Here is a 10,689-nt window from a genome sequence, read left to right as displayed (position 1 = left end):
AGGCTACTTTGGACCTTTACAACATAAAGTCAAACAGTAGCCAGACAGAGTACTGTCAGACAACCCCCAAGACCAGCCAGCCAGAAAGGGGGCTTCAAAAGGCTGCGTCCTAGGCCCGCTTCAAAAGATCACAGGCTTACGGGGTTTAATCGTAAATTATCCTGTTTTAATATTTAATATCTTCCAGACCTTGAGACTGACATTCATTGCCAGAGTGAAGGAGGACCAAAGAGAAATATAAGAATGCATATTATTCACAGAACATATCTTACAAGCAATTTCAAAGCATAAATTCTACCGGCAGAAATTTCCAGTGAATAGAGATTAAATGCTTACAAGCACTAAAGCCAGAAAAAGAGGGAGGAGATCAAATCATAGTCAAGAATGCTCTGATTTTCCTTTATCCCTTGTTTCTTCTGTTTGCAATCTCCTAAATCTTACCGTTTCTTTCATTCCATCTCCATGTGTGTTTCTTGCATGCTGCTTCTATAGCGACACCCTATCTTTGCTCTTTTAGATCTCCCACCTCAACTCTCACCTTTATAAAACCTTGCAAGGTTGTTCTCCTCATTATTATAATCTCTTTATGCTATATTGAAAGAACCAGCCTTGAAGCTTGGCAATTACGCACCTTTTAATCTATTGGGGTTTATAAGTGTATACAATACAGACTGGTCGAGGTCACAAATCCTTAGTTTACAAAATCAGCCAGTATATAGCTCCTGAAAAAAACATTTAAAAGTTTCTTGGGGCAGAGGTGGAGGGAGTATGAAGAAGAAGATAAAACTCAGGTAAGGGTGCACAACCCTCTGTAACTAAAAAAATACAACCAGCAAAAGTAGGATTCAATCAAACATCTTCCTTGTTAATCTATAAGGAGAGACCACAAGATTTACAGCTTCATGTTCTAGTTCATGAATTACATCTTTAAATCTGTACAACTTATTCATTCAACAAGATCTGATTTAATAAATATTTACTGAGGGTCCACTCTGGGCAAGGAACTAACCACTTAGGGATCCACCTGTGAACAAAACAAATCTTACTCCACTGAACTTATACTTGGGGAGTAGAGTGGGCAGGAGAGTGGGAGCCAGATAATAGACAATATAAATAAATAAAAGATGTTATTATTTAGAAAGTGATTAGTGATATTATTTTTTGAAACAGAGAGAACAAGTTTTGGGGCATCAGTAATGCCAGGAGGAGAGGTATTGCAACTCACTGGCCTCATCGAGAAGGGACTTGAAGGGAGTGAGCAATGTGGTTATCAGCAGAAAGAATATTCGGGGCATGCAGTCTGTACCAAGGTCTTGAGGCAAAAGGAAGGCCAAAATGGCTAGAGAGGAACGAGCGTGGGAGAGAGTAGTAAAAGATGAGATTGGGGTGGGGATCTGATATCTTTTTTAAATAACAGCTTTATTGAGATATAATTCACATTCCGTACAATTCACCCTACATGTACCATTAAACAGTTTTCCATATATTCACAGAGTTGTGCAATCATCACCACTACCTCTATTAGAACATTTTTGTTATAATGAACAGATTTTGTGGGGCCTTTTAAACTATATTAAGGACTTTGGCTTTTACTCTGAGTAAAAAGAGGAGCCATTGGCAAGTTCGGGTCAGAGAATTAAGCGTAATTTGACTTGCTCTTTATAGAATCGCTGAGGCTGCTGGAGGTGCGTAGAGGGAGGGCAAAAGCAGACAGAGAGAAACTAGTTGTTGCAGTTATCCAGGTGGGAGATGATGGCGGTGCTGGTGGCGCCTCTGAGAAATGGTTGAATTATTTTACATTTTGAAGTAAGCTGATAGGATTTGCTGATGGACTGGATGTGGGTTGTGAAGGAAAGAAGTCAAAGACGATACCATGGTTTGGAGACTGAGCAAGGGGAAGAATGGAGTTGCCATTGACTTACAGGAGGACAATTAGGAGGCCAACTTTGTTTTTGTCATTTTAAGTTTGAGATGCTCATTGTATACTGAGACAGAGATGATGAGTAAGTCTGAGGTTCAGAAGAGATGACTGACCAGATTGCAAGCACATTCAGGAGTCATCAGCATATAAGTATTTAAGGCCATGAGACTGGATGAGGTCACCAAGAGAGTGAGTGTGGATCAAGAAGCAAAGAGGTGCAAGGACAGGGCTGTTAAGCGTTAGGACGAAGAGAACTTTGCAATGATGTAGGTGGGTGAAAAGAATCAGCTCTTCTATTTCAGAGACAGAAAAATCAGAAACCTGCTCAAGGAACCAGAACAGACTACCAAAATGGCCAGTTACTAACTCAGACCACCTACCTTCTTTGCCAGTGACTCATCCACCAAACGGAGACATTCACAGAGAGAACATTCCTACAATAGAAGCCTTAACTCAGGAGGAAGCTGGGGAAATTGGGTGAAGGGGTCCTTGAAAAATGTCTCTTCATTTGACCCCTCGACTGGCTGGCCCCCGCATGGTTGGTGAAATGCGAACACCTGGTGGCAATACAAGGTGGTTAGCCTGAAGCTCAAAGCCACACCACGACTCCACCACCATGAATATTCATAGCTGAAGGAAAGTTTCATAAGGTCAGGGTTTGTTGAACACACAAGATGGAATTAAGGGAGTAGTAGTAGGTTTCGATGCTATATAACAACTGACCACAAAAAGTGGTTTACAATAGCACTCATTTAGTACCTCAGTTTCTGCAGCTCCGAAGTCCAGGCATAGCCTAGCTGGGTGCTCTTCTCAGGGTCTCACAAGGCCAAACTCAGTGTTTCCCATGCTATATTCTCACCTAAAGGCTTGACGCAGGAAGGATCTGTTTCTAAGCTCCCTCAGGGTGCTGGCAAAATTCATTTCCTTGCAGCTGTAGAATATAGAAGTTCGCTTCTTCAAAGCTCGTACTGGAGAAAGAGAGTCTCTGATGCCTCCAGTCTCTCTTCAGAGAAGGCCTCGTCCCTCTTTTAAAGGGCTTTCCTGATCAGGTCAAGCCTACCTAGCATAAGCTCCCTTTTGATTAACTCAAAGTCAACTGATTAGGCACCATAATTACGTCTGCAAAATCCTTTCACTTTTGCCGTAGAACGTAATATAATCGTGGGTGTGATAGCCCAACATCATTGCCGTATTCTATTGGTTAGAAGCAAGGCTTGGGTTCTGCCTACACTCCAGGGAAGAGGGTTATACAGAGCTTAAATCAGCTTAGAGATGATTGAGGCCATCTTAGAATTTGCCTCCCACAGTGATGGTCCAAGAAACCAAACATTTACGTTAAATTCAAATGCAAGTATTGATCCTAAGAAATGACAAATTTTTTTTCCTGGTTTTTCTCCCCAAATTCCCCCAGTGCATAGTTGTATATTTTAGTTGTGGGTCCTTCTAGTTGTGGCATGTAGGACACCTCCTCAGTGTGGCCTGACGAGCAGTGCCATGTCCACGCCCAGAATCTAAACCGGCAAAATCCTGGGCCTTGGAAGTGGGGCACACATTTTTAGGTGACAGCAAATCTTGTCTGAATGATCTTCTCCAGGGAAGAAATGAAGGAAATTCAGAGGCTGCCTCTAGAAACTAACTTCACTAGACTTATGCAAAAAATACATCAGGAACCTTATAATTTTTAACAATATAATAGAATATAATACTAGAGTTCTAGGTAGGTAGTAGATACATCTGTCACAGTCTAATTGATCTCCTGTAATGTAAACAATGATCTCATACTGAAATAATAAGCATCATATTTCTTTCAGATGTTAAAGGACTGATTACTTTTCGAAAAAAAGAAAGTTATCATTCTATACTATAGAACCAGTAGTAGGACTATATATATACTAAAAGTGAAGAAAAATCAAAAAGACTCTTGAGATGCAAAGTAAGTAGCATTGCTAAAATAAGTTAACAATTCTTGAGGACGTACTTCCATCCAATTTCCAAACATAACCATTTGGCATCCTGACAAATATTAGTACAAGGTCAATTCCAGTCCTGTGCAGTTGAAATACTTGGAGATACCTGAGGTAGTTTTAAAAATGATTTCACAAATTGGAGTTATCTTTATAAATACCTATATGTATATGTATATATGTTCTGTACTGATCTAGGGAAATTCCTCTGATGTATCATTGGGTACTAACTTCCCCCAGGACTAAGGAGCCTTTATGAAATACAGCATCTACGATCATCCTAATGTCTAACTATAATCTAACTGGAGCTGAATGCAGCTTCTGCTTGCAGCCATGAGGACCAGCCTCCAACATAATCACTGATGAAACATTCTAGGAAGACTCAGCAATGAGGCAAAATGATGTAACATATCTGAGTCAGAAAACATGACAAAGGAATATTTTTGAATACTGGAAGCCTAGGCTTATCTCACCGAGAACAACTCACGACACTGGAACAAATCATTTTCCCCTGAGGCCGCATAAGCAGGACAGGGTCTGAGAGAGACTCTAGGCCTGAAGAAGTAGCCCTTTTATACCAGTTTTGCTGCACAGAATTGACTTGGGTGGAGCATTATTAGGGCTGTGGCTCATTTGAATTGACATAAACAATACACGGGTTCTACTATCCTACAGTTTCCGTTCAGATGACTAAAGTCATGGGACTTCCAGCATAGCTAGCTGATGACAGTGCATGCTATTTTGTCCCAAAATCCAGTTCAAGCATGGACGTACCAATTAGATGGGAAGCTCTTTAAAGGCAAAGGACCAGGAATTGTACAGTTCTTGGTGTATAGTAGGACATCAAAGAAGTTTTTTTGAACTAAAGTTCAGTGCGGAACATCTTAGAATTCATGCAATGCACAGGACTGCAAGATTCTGAGACCTTCTTGTTCAACTCAGATTCTGTTCAATTCAGTAAACATTGAGTGTGCTTCTCCTAAACGCAGAAGTTGTGCTGGGTATCAGAACACCACGTTGATGAAGTCACAGTCCCTGCTGTTAAGAAAGGCACATGCATCCCTAATTCTTTGTCGGCTTGCTATGACCACACTTTCTTCCGAAGAACCTGTAAGAAAGGCCTTGGAGTTCCACAGAACACAGTTCAACAGTTTCCAAATGACTCAGGCCAGATTGTATAATTCAGGGTTTGTCTGCAAAACTTGAGGTGCTTCAGCACCTACCTAAATTTCAGCTTTAAGGAATTCTTTAACAAAGACATTACATGTTAGGATTTAAGGTATAGACATGAAATACACAGGCACCCTTGGGGAAATTATGCATTGGCCACCGCCATTCCTTTGCTCACACATTGTCCCTTGCTGACAACACAGGGATTAAGTGCAAAATAGCAGCTCAAGTAAATGAGCCAGAAAACCAACCTATCACTTTTCTCTTCCACTAAATTAAGATCAAGAGAGCTGGAGAATATTTTGTCTAGAATGACACAAACATATGGGTGCAAAAACTCCCATGTACCTCTGCAAAAGATGACTTCTGTGACCTTTGGCTATACAGTGACCTTAATAATGCAAGCCCTGTTTTGAATGCAAGCATATGGGGGGAATTTTCACCACTTTTGGTGACTTTAGTAGGTTTAAGACATGCTTTTGCACTTATTGCATAAAGTCATAAAACAAAGAAAAAACTTTCAACCTATTCAGTGAAAGTCTATACATTAAAGTTTGCTTTTCAAAAATGCGTAACTGCTGCTTGCTTTCCACCCACAGGTTGCCATTATCTCAAAGGTGGAATTTTAGCACATGACTAAAAGGTCTTATAGCTGCAGCTTTGTGATTCAGCATCTACCATCCATAATTCGCTGTGAGATCATAGGCTCTCTGTGGAGGGTAGTGACATACTTGCCTTGTGAAAGGAAGCAAAGGGCACATTGGCAGCATTTTGAATTTAGACTTGTGACTTATGTGGGTGTCAGACATTTGTCTCCTAGCTGGTGCCTTCAGAAGTCTCCTCCTTTGGGAAAGGCTCCCTGAGAACGGCGAGTTTGGGTTGCAGGCTAGGATACACACATGTGGGCACCAGCTCCTCGGGAGCACGGTTTCCCAGAGTTACCCCGGGCAGGTGGGAAGGCTTTCTGCTTTCTGCAGAAAAGATTCCAACTTGGTTCCCTGCCATCACCAAACACAAATGTGTTGATTTTTCTTTTTTGAGCTTCCAACCCTTGCAACCTTCCAAAAATAAATCAAACCAGCCATCAGGGCACCGAAATAATACTGCTACTAATAAGCAGCTTTGCCTAGACTTACATAAACAACACTTCTGAGGTAAACCTTGCTCCAGAGGTCTGGACACACTCTTTTTATGTAAACTGCTTACTAATAATTACTGGACTTGGGTGCATTAACCCCGAAAATAGATTTTAATAGCAACCCCTAGAAACAAAAGACATGAAACGACAATAAAAAAAAGTGCACCAACTAGAAAAACGCTTGGCAGCCAGCTCCAGCCCAGCTGAAGACTCGCTCCCCCCACCCCTGCAAAGCCCTCCTCTCCTTCGGGCCCCGCCCCCAGCCCTGCCCCCCCCAGCCCTGCCCCCAGCCCCGCCCCGCCCCGCCCCCGCTCCGAGGCGCGCCTCCCGCGTGGCCCCTCCCCCTTCCGCTCCTCTCCGCCCACTTCCAGGAGCTGGGGTCAAATTGTCGGCGCAGGCTGATTTGCATAGCCCAATGGCTGCGCGTATGCAAATGAGGCGGGCGGTGGTTGGCCGGCCTTGGCAGGATAACTCCGGCGAGCGGGGCCTTTGTCCCGCAGTGGCTGTGAGGCGGCAGCCGGGTCGGAGTGGCGTCTGGTGGCGGACGGGTGACGGCGGGGCGGCGGGCGCTGGAGCGGCCAGGCCGGGAGTGCAGAGAGCAGGCGCCCGCGCGCCCTCGGTGGCAGGAGCAGCCCGCAAGCCGCTCTCTCTCGGGGCGGGACCTGCAGTTGCAATATGACTCTGGAGGAATTCTCGGCTGGCGAGCAGAAGACCGAAAGGTGAGTCGGCCGAGCGTCCCGCGGGGGAGTTGGGGGAGTGCAGCGGGGCGCCGGGAGGTTTGCGCGGGGCGAGCGGGGAAAAGTTTGCAGAGCGCGCCTCCCGCCTTTCTCGCTCGGGGACCCTCCCAGGGGCGCCCGCGGACGGAAGGAGCATGCCCCCCAGCCCGGCCGAGCCTCTCGGGCCTTTGCAAAGGGCAGCAGGGACTGTCCCTGCGGTGCGGCTGCTGCGGCGGGCAGCCTGTGTCTGCACCCAGCCTGGGACTGGCAGTGCCCTCCGGGAGGGTGGCGGGTGACACTCTCGGGGCTTCTCACCGGATCCCGGCGTGTGGGCGTGCGTGGGGTCGTGGGTGGGGGGGCCGGGTCAGGCCTGGGAGCCCGAGTTTGCAGAAAGGTGAGGGGCGCGGGGGTGCGCACTCGGGGGGAAGGTCGCGGGCGGGGCGGGGCGGGGCGCGGGGGTCGGCGACGGCCCCGAGGGTGCCCGGGCTGACGGGACCCCCTTGCTCTTGCTGGCGTGTAGGATGGATAAGGTGGGGGATGCCCTCGAGGAAGTGCTCAGCAAAGCCCTGAGTCAGCGCACCATCACGGTCGGGGTGTACGAGGCGGCCAAGCTGCTCAATGTGTAAGTGGGGCCCCCGCGTGTCCCCCGGGGTCTCCTGCCCGCCCCAGCCCGGGAGGTGGCCCCTCGCCCCGCAGCGCCGCTCTCCGTCTGCGCGGCGGCTGCCTGCCCCCGGGGAGCGAGCGGGCAGGGCGCGACCCCCGGGCCCCGGCGCTCACCTGCCGCCAACCCCCCCCTGCTGCCCACAGCGACCCTGATAACGTGGTGCTGTGTCTGCTGGCGGCGGACGAGGACGACGACAGGGATGTGGCCCTGCAGATCCACTTCACCCTGATCCAGGCCTTCTGCTGCGAGAACGACATCAACATCCTGCGCGTCAGCAACCCGGGCCGGCTGGCCGAGCTCCTGCTCCTGGAGCCCGACGCGAGCCCGGCGGCCAGCGAGGGCGCCGCGCAGCCCCCGGACCTGCACTGCGTGCTGGTGACGGTGAGCGCCAGGGCACGCGGCCGGCGGGGCTGGAGGCCCGGAGGGAGGGGAGCCGGGCCTAAGAGTCGCGTGACTGCAAACCGGCCACGGGTGGGGGTCACGAGCGTGGCTGCCTTTGCCCCATTAAAGCGTGTGGCTGGACTTTCAGCCGAGATGGGCTAGTTTCATCATCAGGATTTTCTCTGGTACAGAACATGTCTAAGCACGTTCGAGGCTGCCAGCAGCGGAAGAGATCCTTGTGAGTCAGCACTGTCAGCCCAGCTACTCCCTACCTACATCTGCGCTACCTCCCGTGACTAATTCCTTTAGCAGGGCAGATTAGATAAAGCCAAATAAATTCCTGGCTCACCCTCATTAAGGAGTCAGCTTCATTCTCTGCCAGTCAGAGCTAAAAATAGAATCGGTGTAAGGAGACAGCCCTTGTTAATTCCCTAGAAATACATTAAGAGGATAGAGTGGAAATTTTTTCTCTGCAATCTTGCATTTTTTCACTGGAGCTATTTTTCCTAGTTAAAAACCTTTGGTAGGTAGATAGCTTGTGTTTTCAGAAGTAAATGTGATACCTTTTGGTTTTTTTACGTTTTACTACTTTTTTGGCTGGTCTAACTAAGTGGCAGCCTAATTATTTTGCTGGTCCTGCAAAATACGACTCTGCATTTGGGGGGGATAACAGGTGGCAATTCTAGGTAACTGCTGGGCAGCTCTCTTCTCGTTGCAGGCACAGCATGGAAGTATTTCTCAGTCATTTAGCTCAGGTCTCAGTACAAGTTTGGTAGCACAAACCTGTGAATGATACTCTCATGCAAAACTGAATAAATAGTATCATGCAAACATATGTATAAGGCTCAGGGGGTTGCATGCTTCAGACTTGGCAGCATTATGGTTTAGGAGAGAATTACCTGTAATGATTTTGCAGGAAACCCGCCTACCTAGCAGAAATGTTATTTTTTATGGTCGTAACTGGTCTCCATGTCACACAAAGTATAGAATGTTCATGTGTCTTCCGCTCAAAAGTAATGTAATTATTAGCAAATGCTGATTTTTTTTAATAGTAAATTTATTTTTCTACATTTGTTCCCAGAATCCACATTCATCCCAATGGAAGGATCCCGCCTTAAGTCAACTTATTTGTTTTTGCCGGGAAAGTCGCTACATGGATCAGTGGGTGCCAGTGATTAACCTCCCTGAACGGTGATGGCATCTGAATGCAAATAACTGAACCCAGTTGCACTGAAGTTTTGAAATACCTTTGTAGTTACTCAAGCAGTTACTCCCCACACTGATGCAAGGATTACAGAAACTGATGTCAAGGGGCTGGGCGAGTTCAACTACATGTTCTGGGGGCCCGGAGATAGATGACTTTGCAGAGGAAAGAGGTGAAAATGGAGAAGGAAGCTGTGTTGAAACAGAAATACAAGACACAAGGAACAAAAATGACAAAGAACCACGCAGGAAGGAAAACAAACTATGTATTAATTTAGGATGGTTGAGTTACATTTAAATAAACCAAATATGCTTTGTTAAAAGTTTAAATGTGCGGCCGTAGTTTGGGTATTTTTGGTTTTTATGCCCTCAAGTACAAGAAAAGCAGAAAGGGTTAATCATATTTTAAAACCATATTTTATTGTATTTTGATGAGATGTTAAACTCTCAAAGTTTTATTATAAATTGCACTAAGTTATTTTATGACATGAAAGGTTATTTATGCTATAAATTTTTTGAAACACAATACAATAAACGTATGGAATAATTGCATCATTTCTTAATGTGTGCTTTTGTTTCTTTTAACTTGGACTTTAAACAAGTGTTTTTATATGGAAAAATTAAAACCCTTCTGAAATCATATAGTGTATGTGTGTCTATATAGATATATATGTGTATATATATATTTTTTCCACTTTGAAATATTTGGGCTGAACATGGGGGTGTAGTTTTATTTTTGTATTCTTTATTTAACAGGGCGTTTTACTGATGCCCTCTCTACACTCTGTCCAAAGTCAGAAAAACAAAGGTGATTTAAGAGGAGTTGGGAAAAGAAGTGGTTAGAGATTGAATTTGCAAAATCTAAATAATCACAGTTCACTGATGTTAGTGTTATTATAAGATTTATGCAAAATGCTAAGGGAAGCAGGAAAAGGAACCCAAAGTGCCTGCCAGACCAGGGACGTTTTCACGGGGGAGAGCGTTTTATCTGGGTCTGAAAGCATGATTGGCATTTCCCAGCCAGAGAGAGGAGAAGGATGTTGCTAGCAGGGGGCGTGAGTTTGTGACAAGTGTGGAGGCCTGAGAGACCAAAACCTGTTAAGAGAGCAAAGAGTGACTGCGCTTCTGGTGCCGGAAGATAAGGAGAGAAGGCTAGAAAGGCAGGTGGGGTTAGGCTGAGACTGCAGGGTGTCCTGTGTCACCCCCAGGCCCTTGGGCTTCCTTCTGTCACCTGGGCAGAGACCTTCATGCAGGGAGTGACGTGATCAATGTCTAGGAAGCTCGCACTGGGGGTTATTGGGATAGGAGGCCATGGGTAAGAAGGCCAAGCTGGAAGCAACTGTGACAGCCCAAGGCCGTGCATCTTGCAGAACCATATTTAGGGAACAGTAGGGAAGTGGCCTGGCAAAGATTTCTGGCGCCCATACTCTAGAGCTGTGTGCCTTCCAGCTGAACACTTCTGTGTTTCTGAGGGGTCTGGTTAAATTATATCAGATGGGAGAAATGGGAGAAAAGAGCAAAAGAAATGAAAC

General features: G+C 46.1%; 1 protein-coding gene across 1 annotated transcript; it reads left to right on the top strand.

Annotated features, from left to right (window-relative positions):
- The first annotated feature begins 6,542 nt into the window (after positions 1–6,542).
- On the top strand, positions 6,543–9,712 carry GADD45A (growth arrest and DNA damage inducible alpha). The gene is made up of 4 exons (XM_023641882.2): positions 6,543–6,912; positions 7,430–7,531; positions 7,717–7,954; positions 9,036–9,712. Exons 1-4 carry the CDS (start codon positions 6,869–6,871, stop codon positions 9,147–9,149), a joined length of 498 nt encoding a protein of 165 aa, XP_023497650.1. The 5' UTR covers positions 6,543–6,868; the 3' UTR covers positions 9,150–9,712.
- The last annotated feature ends 977 nt before the right edge of the window (positions 9,713–10,689 follow it).

Source organism: Equus caballus, chromosome 5, assembly GCF_041296265.1.
Source record: "Equus caballus isolate H_3958 breed thoroughbred chromosome 5, TB-T2T, whole genome shotgun sequence".
Lineage (NCBI taxonomy): Eukaryota > Metazoa > Chordata > Mammalia > Perissodactyla > Equidae > Equus > Equus caballus.
The sequence above is the reverse complement of the archived record's forward strand: the minus strand, read 5'-3'. Positions and strand labels throughout refer to the sequence as shown.

Excerpts from the sequence above, each read along its gene's own strand:
- GADD45A (XM_023641882.2), top strand. The coding sequence starts at position 6,869 with ATGACTCTGGAGGAATTCTCGGCTGGCGAGCAGAAGACCGAAAG. Across the intron at positions 7,532-7,716 it reads GCGGCCAAGCTGCTCAATGT|CGACCCTGATAACGTGGTGC; the intron begins GTAAGTGGGGCC and ends TGCTGCCCACAG. Across the intron at positions 7,955-9,035 it reads TGCACTGCGTGCTGGTGACG|AATCCACATTCATCCCAATG; the intron begins GTGAGCGCCAGG and ends ATTTGTTCCCAG.